The sequence below is a fragment of the Alexandromys fortis genome, unplaced genomic scaffold, assembly GCF_014885135.2.
Source record: "Alexandromys fortis isolate MF-2015 unplaced genomic scaffold, M_Fortis_MF-2015_v1.1 scaffold_335, whole genome shotgun sequence".
Taxonomy (NCBI): Eukaryota; Metazoa; Chordata; class Mammalia; order Rodentia; family Cricetidae; genus Alexandromys; species Alexandromys fortis.
The window spans coordinates 503,199-514,136 of record NW_026068218.1 but is presented as its reverse complement, the minus strand read 5'-3'; the positions used below and the strand labels follow the sequence as shown (position 1 = coordinate 514,136).

Sequence of the window (10,938 nt, the reverse complement as noted above, 5' to 3'; positions counted from 1 at the left end):
TCCCCGCCTCCCCTTTCTTTCCCCTTCCTCCCACACCCCTCCTCCTCCCCCACTCCTTTCCCCATCCCTCTCCAGTCCGAAGAGCAGTCAGGGTTCCCTGCACTGTGGAAAGTCCAAGGTTCTCCCCCTCCATCTAGGTCTAGGAAGGTGAGCATCCTAACTGGCTAGGCTCCCACAAAGCCAGAACATGAAGTAGGATCAAACCCCAGTGCCATTGTCTTTGGCTCCTCATCAGTCCTCATTGTTCAGAGAGTCCGGTTTTATCCCATGCTTTTTCAGTTCCAGTCCAGCTGGCCTTGGTGAGCTCCCAATAGATCAGTCCCTCTGTCTCAGTGGGTGGTTGCACCCCTCACTTAGGGTTTCTATTGCAATGTTGAAACATGATACCGTGTTTCTGAATAAAAGAGGATGATATAATAACTGGGGCACTGGAAATAAACAGCAGCTTGAATATTAGTATTTCAAGAGACTTTGCCTATAACAATTTGTACTGAGTTGGGTTGAATAAAGAGTTTGATTTTATGAATAATCCATCTAAGAAAGGAGAACTGGAAGGTGCTGGTCAGCAACTATGGGGACACAGATGTGGAAAGAAATATTGAAAGAATTCAACAGGAATCAGAGTGCCTGATATTTTTACATAGAGTAATATACAAATATTGTTGAATGTTTTTAGGAGTCAATAAATAAATTTCTCTTGTCAAAATATAGGCCACTTGCCCTTGGATAACATTATAGGATGATCACTGATGTAATATAAAGTCTGGTGTGTCTGAATGCTCTCCTGTCTTGAGGTTTGTTCTTTCTAACCAAATAGTCATGATATTTAAATTCCATTTAACAAAAATTTTCTGCACATGGCTGTGGGTCTCTATACTGATTTATGACATAACTGATCAACCAGGTTCTCACTTTTGGATACCAAGCCATGTGGCTGACAAAGACAAGAATTATGGGCTAATATAAGTTATAAGAGTTTATAAGAAGCCTGAGATAATAGGCCATTATGTTTATAATTAATGTAGACCTCTGGTATGACTGAACAACAGTTATCAAAGTTGTATATTTTCTAAGAAAAGCAATATAGATGAATATTTCATAGCACATAATCAGCAGAAATGCCACAGTATTGGAGATAAACAAATGAGTCTTGATGAATAATAAAATTTCATGTAATTCCATTGTATATTATTTTAACATCACTGTAGTTTCAATGCAATTTTAGATAAAATATCTTAGAATTTGTTACATTGTGAGGCAGCTCTACTATATTTCATAGTGAAAATTGGCATATTATCTCTCAGAGTGCCTCCATATGTTATTGACATATTTGATTATTCGAGGAGTTGCTAACATTTTAACTGTTAGTAAGTAGAAATATATCTTAAAGTTTGCCTATATTGTTTGGTGGTATATGTTTAAATACACAAGTGAATAAAATAAATGAATATTTTTATGTGATATACAAAAAAAATACAAAGGCCAGAGACTCCAATATTGAAAAGAAGATACACCTACCTGAATGTGCTTGCACAACAATCAAAGCTGAATGACAGACCACAGAAATAATGTTATAAAGTCACATAAAATCATAGATTGATGTTTTATGTGTTTAAGGTTGTGCTTGTATTGTTGCATAAGAATTCTGGTAAAGAATTCTTTAATGGGCTCAAGAAATGGGCCGGAGTTGAGGAAATATAAAATGCAAAACTAATGATTGTATCTATTTACTTCTTCAATTTTTCAGCAAGATGCACATAGAACCTTTGCAGCACTAGTCACAAGCAGAAATAGCAACTTTCTCACAGAAGTCAATTATTGATATCCACAACTTCATCATGGAATTCCCTTTGCTGTCCTTATATTAAAAGAGCTTTCTTAATTATAGAACAAAAAATTCAAAGGTCTTCCAATAAATTAGAATAACCTCTTTCTTAATACACTGGCAAAGATGAATTCCATAGTTTCTAGGTCTAAATCTCATTTGGGACAACTTGAATACAATTATATTTTCTCTACTATTTTCTATACTGCTGTACACACTCAACCAACAGTAATCATATAATCATTATTTTTAATAGTAAGGCTATGAAGTGCAAGTATAAACCTATACTTCCTTTGAAAAATCTAATCCATGAAATGATATTAACTAGTGAATCAGATAAGCTTTTTTTTTCCTCAAATGTTTTTCCCACAAGGCTTTTAAACTACATTTACACTTCTAAAATTGTTTACTAACAAGCTTAAAATAATGGTATCATTAAAGAAGTTAATAGGTCCTGACTATGAAACATGCAATTGTGCGGACATCAAATGATAAATTAGTGACCTATTTAAAATTAATTTGTGTAATATTGAAACTAATACCGAGTAATACTGATATTTGTCATGACTGAACACACCTCCACAATCTACAAAGGCTACCATAAAACAAACAATATTTTGTTACTGAAGTCGATTTTTATTCCATAAATAACTGTTATCCAACAGCTATTATGCATTATGAAAAGCAAAAATATCTCCTCCCTAGTTTAGGTCTTTTATAAAATTAAAACCATTATTTTAAACTTGTTAGTAAAACCAAGCATGTTGATGATAATGCCTTCGTAGCAGTCAAGTGATCACTTTTAACCATAAATCTAGTGTTAAATGTACTCTGCATCTAAAAGCAAACAAAAGAAAGAAAATCACATAGGTTCAATTTTTCAATACACAAGAATTTAATAGACAGTAGATAACAAGTTTGTATGGCATTAAAATTACATTAGGAAATGTTTTAATCATGATGTGTGTACCAGATAAGGAATCTTCAGCTCAGTCTTGTTTGGCTTGCCTTTTCTGAGGAAAGCAAAATCTACTATTCTCTTCTTAGAAACATAAAACCACAGTTTGGCATATTTGCCAAATACTTCTTGCTCTCAAATATAAGAGGATTTTATTGCTTCATATTGCAGATGGAAATTGCACATGGCAGCAAGAAAAGCATTGTCAACTTAGTTATATTTAGGTCTTATTACCTTCTGGGAAACTTTTTTTTCATAACAAGTAGCATTAACCAACATCATATCTAATTAATACTACTTCATTTATTTTCTAAATTAGCACATATATGTTATGTATTGACACCCCTCACTCCCAACATTCTTATCACCCTAGGATACCCTTATCTATTTCTACAAGTCTAAATTTTCGTACTTTGAAGACCCATAAAAATCTATCAAGGACAACTCCGTATCTATCAGTTTGGCGTTAACCATTAAAACCTGGTAGGATCAACAGTATGAATACAATTAAAAGCAGTAAATATTGTCCCAGAATCAATTAGTAGCCAGAAAATGAGAGTAAAATAGTGCTTTGTGACCTCTTCCTTGGTTTTGACTGATTATCTGAACTTGTGTGGGTTTATTGAGGATGATGCAATGGTTGTATCTGTCTGTAGGCCTTTCACCCTATTTACTGAAACTTACATAGTTCTTGCCATCTCTGCCTTGGTGCTCACTGACCCTTAGATGGGTGATATAAACTAATTATTTGGTGTCAGACCAATAATCATTACCTATTTTCTGCATCTTGTACATTCATGAGTCTCTTCTTTATCATTGTCCATTGTAAGAAGAGGCTTCTCAGATTAAAGTTGCAAACTGGTTTTGAGTTTATAAGCATAAATATTTAGGAAACAGTTTGGTATGAAGGGCTAGTTAACCATCAAAATTATGCTCCCTACACAGACCAAATACCTTTACAGACTTGATGTAAGTCAGGCACACATTCTGAAGCATTGTGGGATATTCAACACCACCACGATAGTCAAGCCAGAGTCTGCTACAAAAGAAAAGGTACAAATTTCTATTTTTTTTCATTTTTTCTTCTCCTTATGCAGTAATAATTAGACCTCACTGCCAAAAGTCCTTAAGTTGTTCTGTCTTATTCATTCCATGCTGAAGGACCCTCATTCTCTGAAATTTCTGAAAATGCTATTGATTTGTGTTCTTCGTGACAATGAGTTCTAGCAAAGCTTTATGCACAGTGGAGGGTAACCACAGTTGTGAAACTCTGCAGAACTACAGAAATGAGAACAAATTTCTGTTGAAATTTCATTAACATTTTCCATTCTGAGTTCCTTATTTGATGTGTATGTATCTCTTTGTCTTTGCCCTATTTGATTGACATTCTTCTAAAATCATATTTTTCAACAATAAGTCTTGGAAAATAATTGAGATGCATTTGGCAAATTAAATCAATTCCTTAACCTGTCATATGCCAGCTACACTGCAACAGAAGTCATACTGTTTGCTAAAGGAAAGAGCCACAAACTGTCCTCTTGAAAAAAAAAAAAAAACACTGATGCAATAAAATCCCTCTCCTGGATTTCTTGAACAGGCCATTTTTTCAATATGTTTCAAAATGTTTCAATACGTCACTTTTGTGAAATAAAAATAGTAAAATAAGGTATTCAGATTGGATGATAGAATGGATGAGAGACTTGAAAATAAGAATATGATATATTGTTCTGAAACCTTTATTTATAGAATTGTGTGCCATATAAATTATTAATATAACTAACCTTAAAAATCATTATAAAATAATAAACATGCATCAATGATATTTAAAACATATTACCTTTAAATGAAAAGTATTAGGTATCTGACAAATGACTGTTTAATTGAAATTATTTAATGATACATCATGATTGCATTTCATTTAACAAAAATACATAGATGACTCATCTATTAAACATTGGGATGTTAAAATATAGGATAGAACACATGATATTATGCTCATATTTTATATTGAGTGCCAAATAATACCTGTATATTAAAATGAATCTGGTGTTCTTTTAAAAAATAACAAGAATCATTCACTATATCCAAACAAAAGGTCTATAGTGAAAATTAAAAAGTAAAATAAACTCTGCCATATTATTAAAAGAAGAAAAACAGCTAAAGAAGATATTCTACAAAAGTAAGGAAACAAAAAAAAGCTTCTATAAAATACAAACTGAAAATATGAGTCCTCCAATTTCCATTTTTCATGGTAAGAATATGATTTGAAAGATTGTAACAATAAAACACAGAAGCTCTCTGTTATACATATAAAGAAATAGAAATTCTGATTAAAACCCTTTTTTGCTCAGAGTGTTTCTTAATGCAGCTTTAACATCTTTGTTCCTCAAGCTATAGATTAGTGGATTCATCATGGGAATTACAGTAGTATAAATAATTGAAGATATTTTTCCATTATTTGTTGGTCTACCTGAGTTGGGCTTGAGATACATAAATGCCCCAGATCCAAAGAACAGAGAGACAGCAATTATATGGGAACTGCAAGTGCTGAAGGCTTTTGACCTGCCCTCATTGGACCTCATTTGGAATATGCTGGAAAGGATCAAGCCATAAGAGATAAAGATGATGACAGTGGGTACAATGATGTCTTTTCCTGCTACAATAAATATCTCTATCTTGTTAACATAGGTGCTAGTGCAGGAGAGCTGCAGCAAAGGGAGGACATCACAGAAATAGTGGTTGATGGTGTTCCCATCACAGAAGGTCAGCCTGAGGACACAACCAGTGTGGATCATGGCACCAGAAAACTCCATGAATTATGAAACAATCATAAGTTAGGAACACGCCTTGGGAGACATGGCAATCTTATACAACAGTGGATTACAGATGGCCACATAACGATCATAGGCCATTGATGTTATGACATAACACTCAGAAATGACACAGAAACAAAATAGGTAGAACTGGGTCATACATCCTACATAGGAGATAAAATTTTCCTTTAGTATGAAGCTCATTAACATTTTTGGTGTAATTACAGAAGAGTAACAAAAATCTACAAAGGATAAGTTAAAAAGGAAAAAATACATAGGGGTGTGGAGGTGAGAATTCAGCACAATGAGAATTATTAGAGCCAAGTTCCCTAATGTCGTTATCATGTACATTCCTAGAAAGAGTAGGAACAGTGGTATTTGGAGATTGGACTGTCCTGTTAGCCCCAAGAGAATAAATTCAGTTACCACAGAGACATTTGCCACAGCCATTTCCTTATAGGACATCCTGTGAAACAAAAATAAACGGTGATATTAGAGAATCATGCAATACTTACCACGATTGTTTAAAAAAACTGCAAGCAGGGCTGTCATTTTCTATGGTGACTGCATTGGAAATAAAGGAGAAAAAGAAAAGTACGATGCCCATAACAGCACTGCCCTTATTTCAACTCAATATTTTTGTTTCATCTCCTTTCCAATACAAACAGAAACTCTAGTAACATGTTTTTACAATCCATCCTGAATGAACTCTGGTGCGTTTGAATCATGAACCCTGTTTCAAATATAAACCAAAAGAACCAGAATGTAGGAATAATGAAGAATTCTGCTCCAGTCCTGTGTGATTTTATATAATAACTGCACACACAAAGTGAACATGCTAATTTAAGCATCACAACACAGGTATCTACCAACTGTGAAAAGGACTCTGTTTGCTTCCCTGAGACATCTATCTAGAAATTTCCATTGAGCTGTAGGACTTTAGAAAATTATAAGAAAATGGAACAACTCTAATCCTTGGACTGTATCAGTGTGAAGTCACTATGTAAAAAAAAAACACATATTTTGGACTCTTTGTGCAAAATCAGTTAAAATCACACAAAAGAGAGTATAAACCTGGCTGCTAAAATGCAGGTAGTGAAAAAGAGATGATATGGGTCAAAATGTAATAAAAATTCAATTATCTAAAATGATAATTTCAAGACTTTGATGGTGTTAATGAAAATTAGCTATGTCACATTGTATATCCAAATTTCCTAACAAGATACAACATAAACTAGTGTTCTCATTACATATGCATGCATAAAAGGTTCCCAATAACAAAGAAAGCATGTACAATTTAACTTCATTGAAAAGTTATTTCACAATAATTTGAAAACAAGAAATTACACACACATACACACATATATAATGGGTATATATATATACATTATATATATATATCAAGTTGATTTAAAGATCAAGAAGGTAATATGGCTGTTTTAAAGCTTATCTAGACCTTGCCATTGTTATTTACTGCTTAGATTCTTGATGTAAAATTTCAAGCTCTGTGGCATTGATTCTCTTTTGTCCTACGAGTTGTGTCACAGCAAATGTTGTAATTCTCAAAACTTGTTTTCATAGTTTTCAGTGGTAATCTTTAGTTCACTAAAGTATCAGAGGAAAGTGAGAATTTTATCTATTATCATAAGAGCCACTGAGAAAACAGACACTTCAGATGAGTTTAGTGACATAATGCACTTGACTATATGCAAAGCAGAAGCTTACTCAATAACTTCCCAGAAACAGACAGCAGATATAGAGCATGAGCCAGTAGCACTTTCATATTACACTGAGGTGGGAAATTCAGATCGTGGAGATTTGAGTCATGCACACAGTTCTCTATGGAGATTGTACATTTTTTGTACTTGAGCCAATTTTGAACTCTCATCTTCTAATCACTTCCATCTCTTCAGGGACAGCTATTGTTTTTGTTTTTCTTTCATTGTTCATAGTCTACTGATAATGCTACCAACAAGCCAATAACTATTTTGATGCAACATATATCGATGAATATAGTAACATAATTTAGGCATTGTCTCTTAGAACATTTCCCTCAAATCAATTAAAAAAAATGGTCCTCTAGAAGTTGATCTAAGCACTTCATATGCACTAGGCAAGTACTCTATCACCAAACTAATTTCCTCAGCCTTCAAAATCACTGTTTTTATACTTTCTATAAATTTCTGCTTGAATGTCTCTCTTACTATCCTTAAACATAACATGTTAGTGATTGACTCAACAATTTCTACACCTGTTGTAGAGCAGAATGAGGGCTAAAAACTTAAAATGTGTATATTATTCATCTCCCCTACACTTCCTTACTGTGGTAGTTTTGAGTGGTATTTGAATATCGCTGTGCTTTGGGGTTTGTTTTGTAAAATAGGAATTGTCAGTGTAAACCATCTTTCACTGCAATGTTGCAGTTATTTAGAAAAATAAAGGGAAAAGGATCAACTAATATTCTGCCTATACAAAAATAGTTAAATATCATCTTTGAGTATATGTGCTCTTAGACCTATGAAAAGGCTCTGTGTAACTCAGGCTGGCTTCAAACTTGTCATATTTCCTACCTCCATCTTTTTCAGGAAAACCTACTTGACAGTACCACCACAACTGGCTCTGTGCATGTTAATTCATTACTATTTGATACTATCCCACATTGAAATACTTTTAAAATGCAAACAAAAATGAGTATATCAACACACCAGAGATTACCGGCTAAGGACGGAATGTATTAAATGTGTACAAAGCAGCTTCATGTTGGAATTATGTATAAATAAATACCAGAGATGAATGCTGCACTGGTATTAGTTACTCAAGTAAGACTCATTTTGAAACATACTTGCAATATCTATAAAATTGTAGAAGAAATATAACCGGGGAAACGTCATCCTATGTTTTACATTTATTTATTTGTTATACACAAAGCCCGTTGTTCAAGTCACTACCTAATGAGGGGTATTGAGTACCAGCCTCATTGCCCCCTCAGGCTTCAGAGGGAATGCTATGACAAAGACAGGACCTAAAAAAATATATGAGAGTGAAATGAATTCTGAACTATGTACTTCCTTTTCCGCATGTTTCTTTATTGTTATGCTTTTATTCTCCTGCTTTTCTTCAAAGTTTCCAGTTTATATACACTTCTAGTCAACAATTCCCTGGCTCATTGCAACACAGGGTTCCAAGGATAGAGGAGTAGGATCGGGTGAGGGGAGGCGTAGTACCCAGTGATAAACTTTGAGACAAAAATATACTGTCAGCAGTATGGGCAAGTTAAGAATTGGCATGGCCTGTGTAATAACATGGTAGACATCTGTGACTCTGAACTTCTGTATAGCAGTAAAGGTTTCCTTTTACAAAATACCTTTAGTCTAGTTGAAATTGTTCTCAGGTGAAAGTGAACTAATTGTGTGCAGTATTTAAAGGAGCAAAATATGTTTTTTAAGTGTCTACAGTCCTCATGGGACAATAGATCTAATAATTAATATATTCTAGTGTATTTTCTATCTATCAATTATACAGTTAAATGAGACACCATCTTTCTGACCATCCATGGATATATGTGGCCATAAGATTGAGATGCAATCATGAAATTACATGTACACATTACTTGAAAATTAATAATAATAGGGAAATATCATAGCTGTTATTGCACTAATGTAATTACAGATGAAGGCAACAGTTTTTAGAGTAAGTGGCCCTTCTAGCTCTTCTGGGTAGGGTTCCTCCATCTAAGAATACTTTCTCTTGTCAATTGGCATCAGATTTATCAATTACTCTAAGCTGCAATTGTGTTATGACTGTCAATGTTTAGTATATTGAGTAAAACATGAATTTTCTATCAAGCCTGTAACAAATTCTCCCAATTCCAGTACTCAGAAAAGTAAGGCCTGAAGATGGTTTCCAGGGCTGTTTTTCTTGCTTATAAACTATATCTTTCAACTAGTGTTTTGCTCAGTTAGCAATGAAATACTCCAATTATGGAAAGAGAACCCAAATATGCTACTGGCCTGGAACAACAGGTTGTTGTTTAGTGACAAGGTTCTTATGAGGAGGACCATAAGACAAGAATATAAAAAAATATAAAATTTTACAATATGCCCTTCTTTATTCTTTTTCAATCTCATGGTCTCTTTTTTCACTAATATTATGTAAATATGTATGTCTATGCACATATATTCCTAAACATATCCTAGCAGAATGTATAATGTTACTTTATAAGTATATTTTCAGTGCAGTCTAGTTGATAGTAGATAACTAATTTGAGTACTCTCCTCTGAAGAATACTCTTTCTTCCTCTTCCAGCATTCTTTAGTTATCCATCTGCGGACTTTACACCTTTTATTTTACTTTATATTTTAGGAATTTAGTTATCTAGTGTGGAGCATAACTAAATTATAACACGTTATAAAATAAATGTGCATATCTTTGTCTTTGTGAGTCTATATTGGTATTAAAAAAGATATAATTAAAATTTCTTTGGCAGTTGGATACTATAAAATGCTAAAATTGTATAAAATTTTCACTATGTTTACATAGAAGTCATTTTCAATCTGTTTAAATAAGTAAATGTGTGAAGAAATCAATATAGACTTCCTCATATCATAATCAATAAATTCTTCTTTCAGATCTTAGCAACTCATATAGTAAGAAGCTCCCTATACTTGAATGTGCTTACAGAGTTAAGAAACGGTGCCACAGCACATTTAATTATATATGTACCTATTAAATCAAAACAGGATTTGAAGTCACTGTGTGTGTTCGTGTTCTGTCTAGATCATAGCATTTGAATTCAGATAAATATGAGTTTCTCTGAGATTAAGGGTTAACAAAACTAAAAATAATACAGAACACTCTACAATGGCTATTCTGACTTCATCACCCTTCCTGTAGTGTTTACGTCCTCATGGCCATTGCAATTAACACTGGCTCTGTGACACAGTGGCAGCTTACTTGTGGAAGTGATCAATTAATTAAATTCATAGTTTTTTTTATTAGTTCATTATTTTTTTATTTTATCTAATAATCTTACACTTATTTAGTTTACTGTGGCCCTGGAACTTCATGCAAATTGTCAATTTGCTGCTACAGACCCTCAGGTCCACACATTTCCTTTTTAACATCCTCATTTTCATTTATAAACAGTCTTGTTTTTTAAAATTTCATACAAGTTTATTTTAATATAAATTTATTTAAGTCACTTTGGGCCCAGCATGTCCTTGGGTTTCACCCACTCATCAAACTGCTCCGCTGTGAGGTAGCCAAGCTCAACGGCCGTTTCCTTTAAGGTGGATCCTTTCTTGTGTGCGGTCTTGGCAATCTTCGCTGCCTTGTCATACCCT

The 10,938-nt window shown here is 33.6% G+C and overlaps 2 protein-coding genes across 2 annotated transcripts in view; both read right to left on the bottom strand.

The window, feature by feature from the left end:
• Positions 1-5,113: 5,113 nt before the first annotated feature.
• LOC126493505 (olfactory receptor 8B8-like) lies at positions 5,114-6,046 on the bottom strand. Its single transcript, XM_050130523.1, is given in 1 exon segment — positions 5,114-6,046. A coding segment is annotated over 1 exon segment (933 nt).
• Positions 6,047-10,619: 4,573 nt separating this feature from the next.
• Positions 10,620-10,938, bottom strand: part of LOC126493467 (fumarate hydratase, mitochondrial-like) — a 5,888-nt gene continuing 5,569 nt past the window's right edge. Inside the window, exon 3 of the mRNA XM_050130483.1 lies at positions 10,620-10,936. Coding sequence (XP_049986440.1) covers positions 10,794-10,936 — 143 coding nt within the window. The 3' untranslated portion in view covers positions 10,620-10,793. The remainder of the gene's footprint in view (positions 10,937-10,938) is intronic.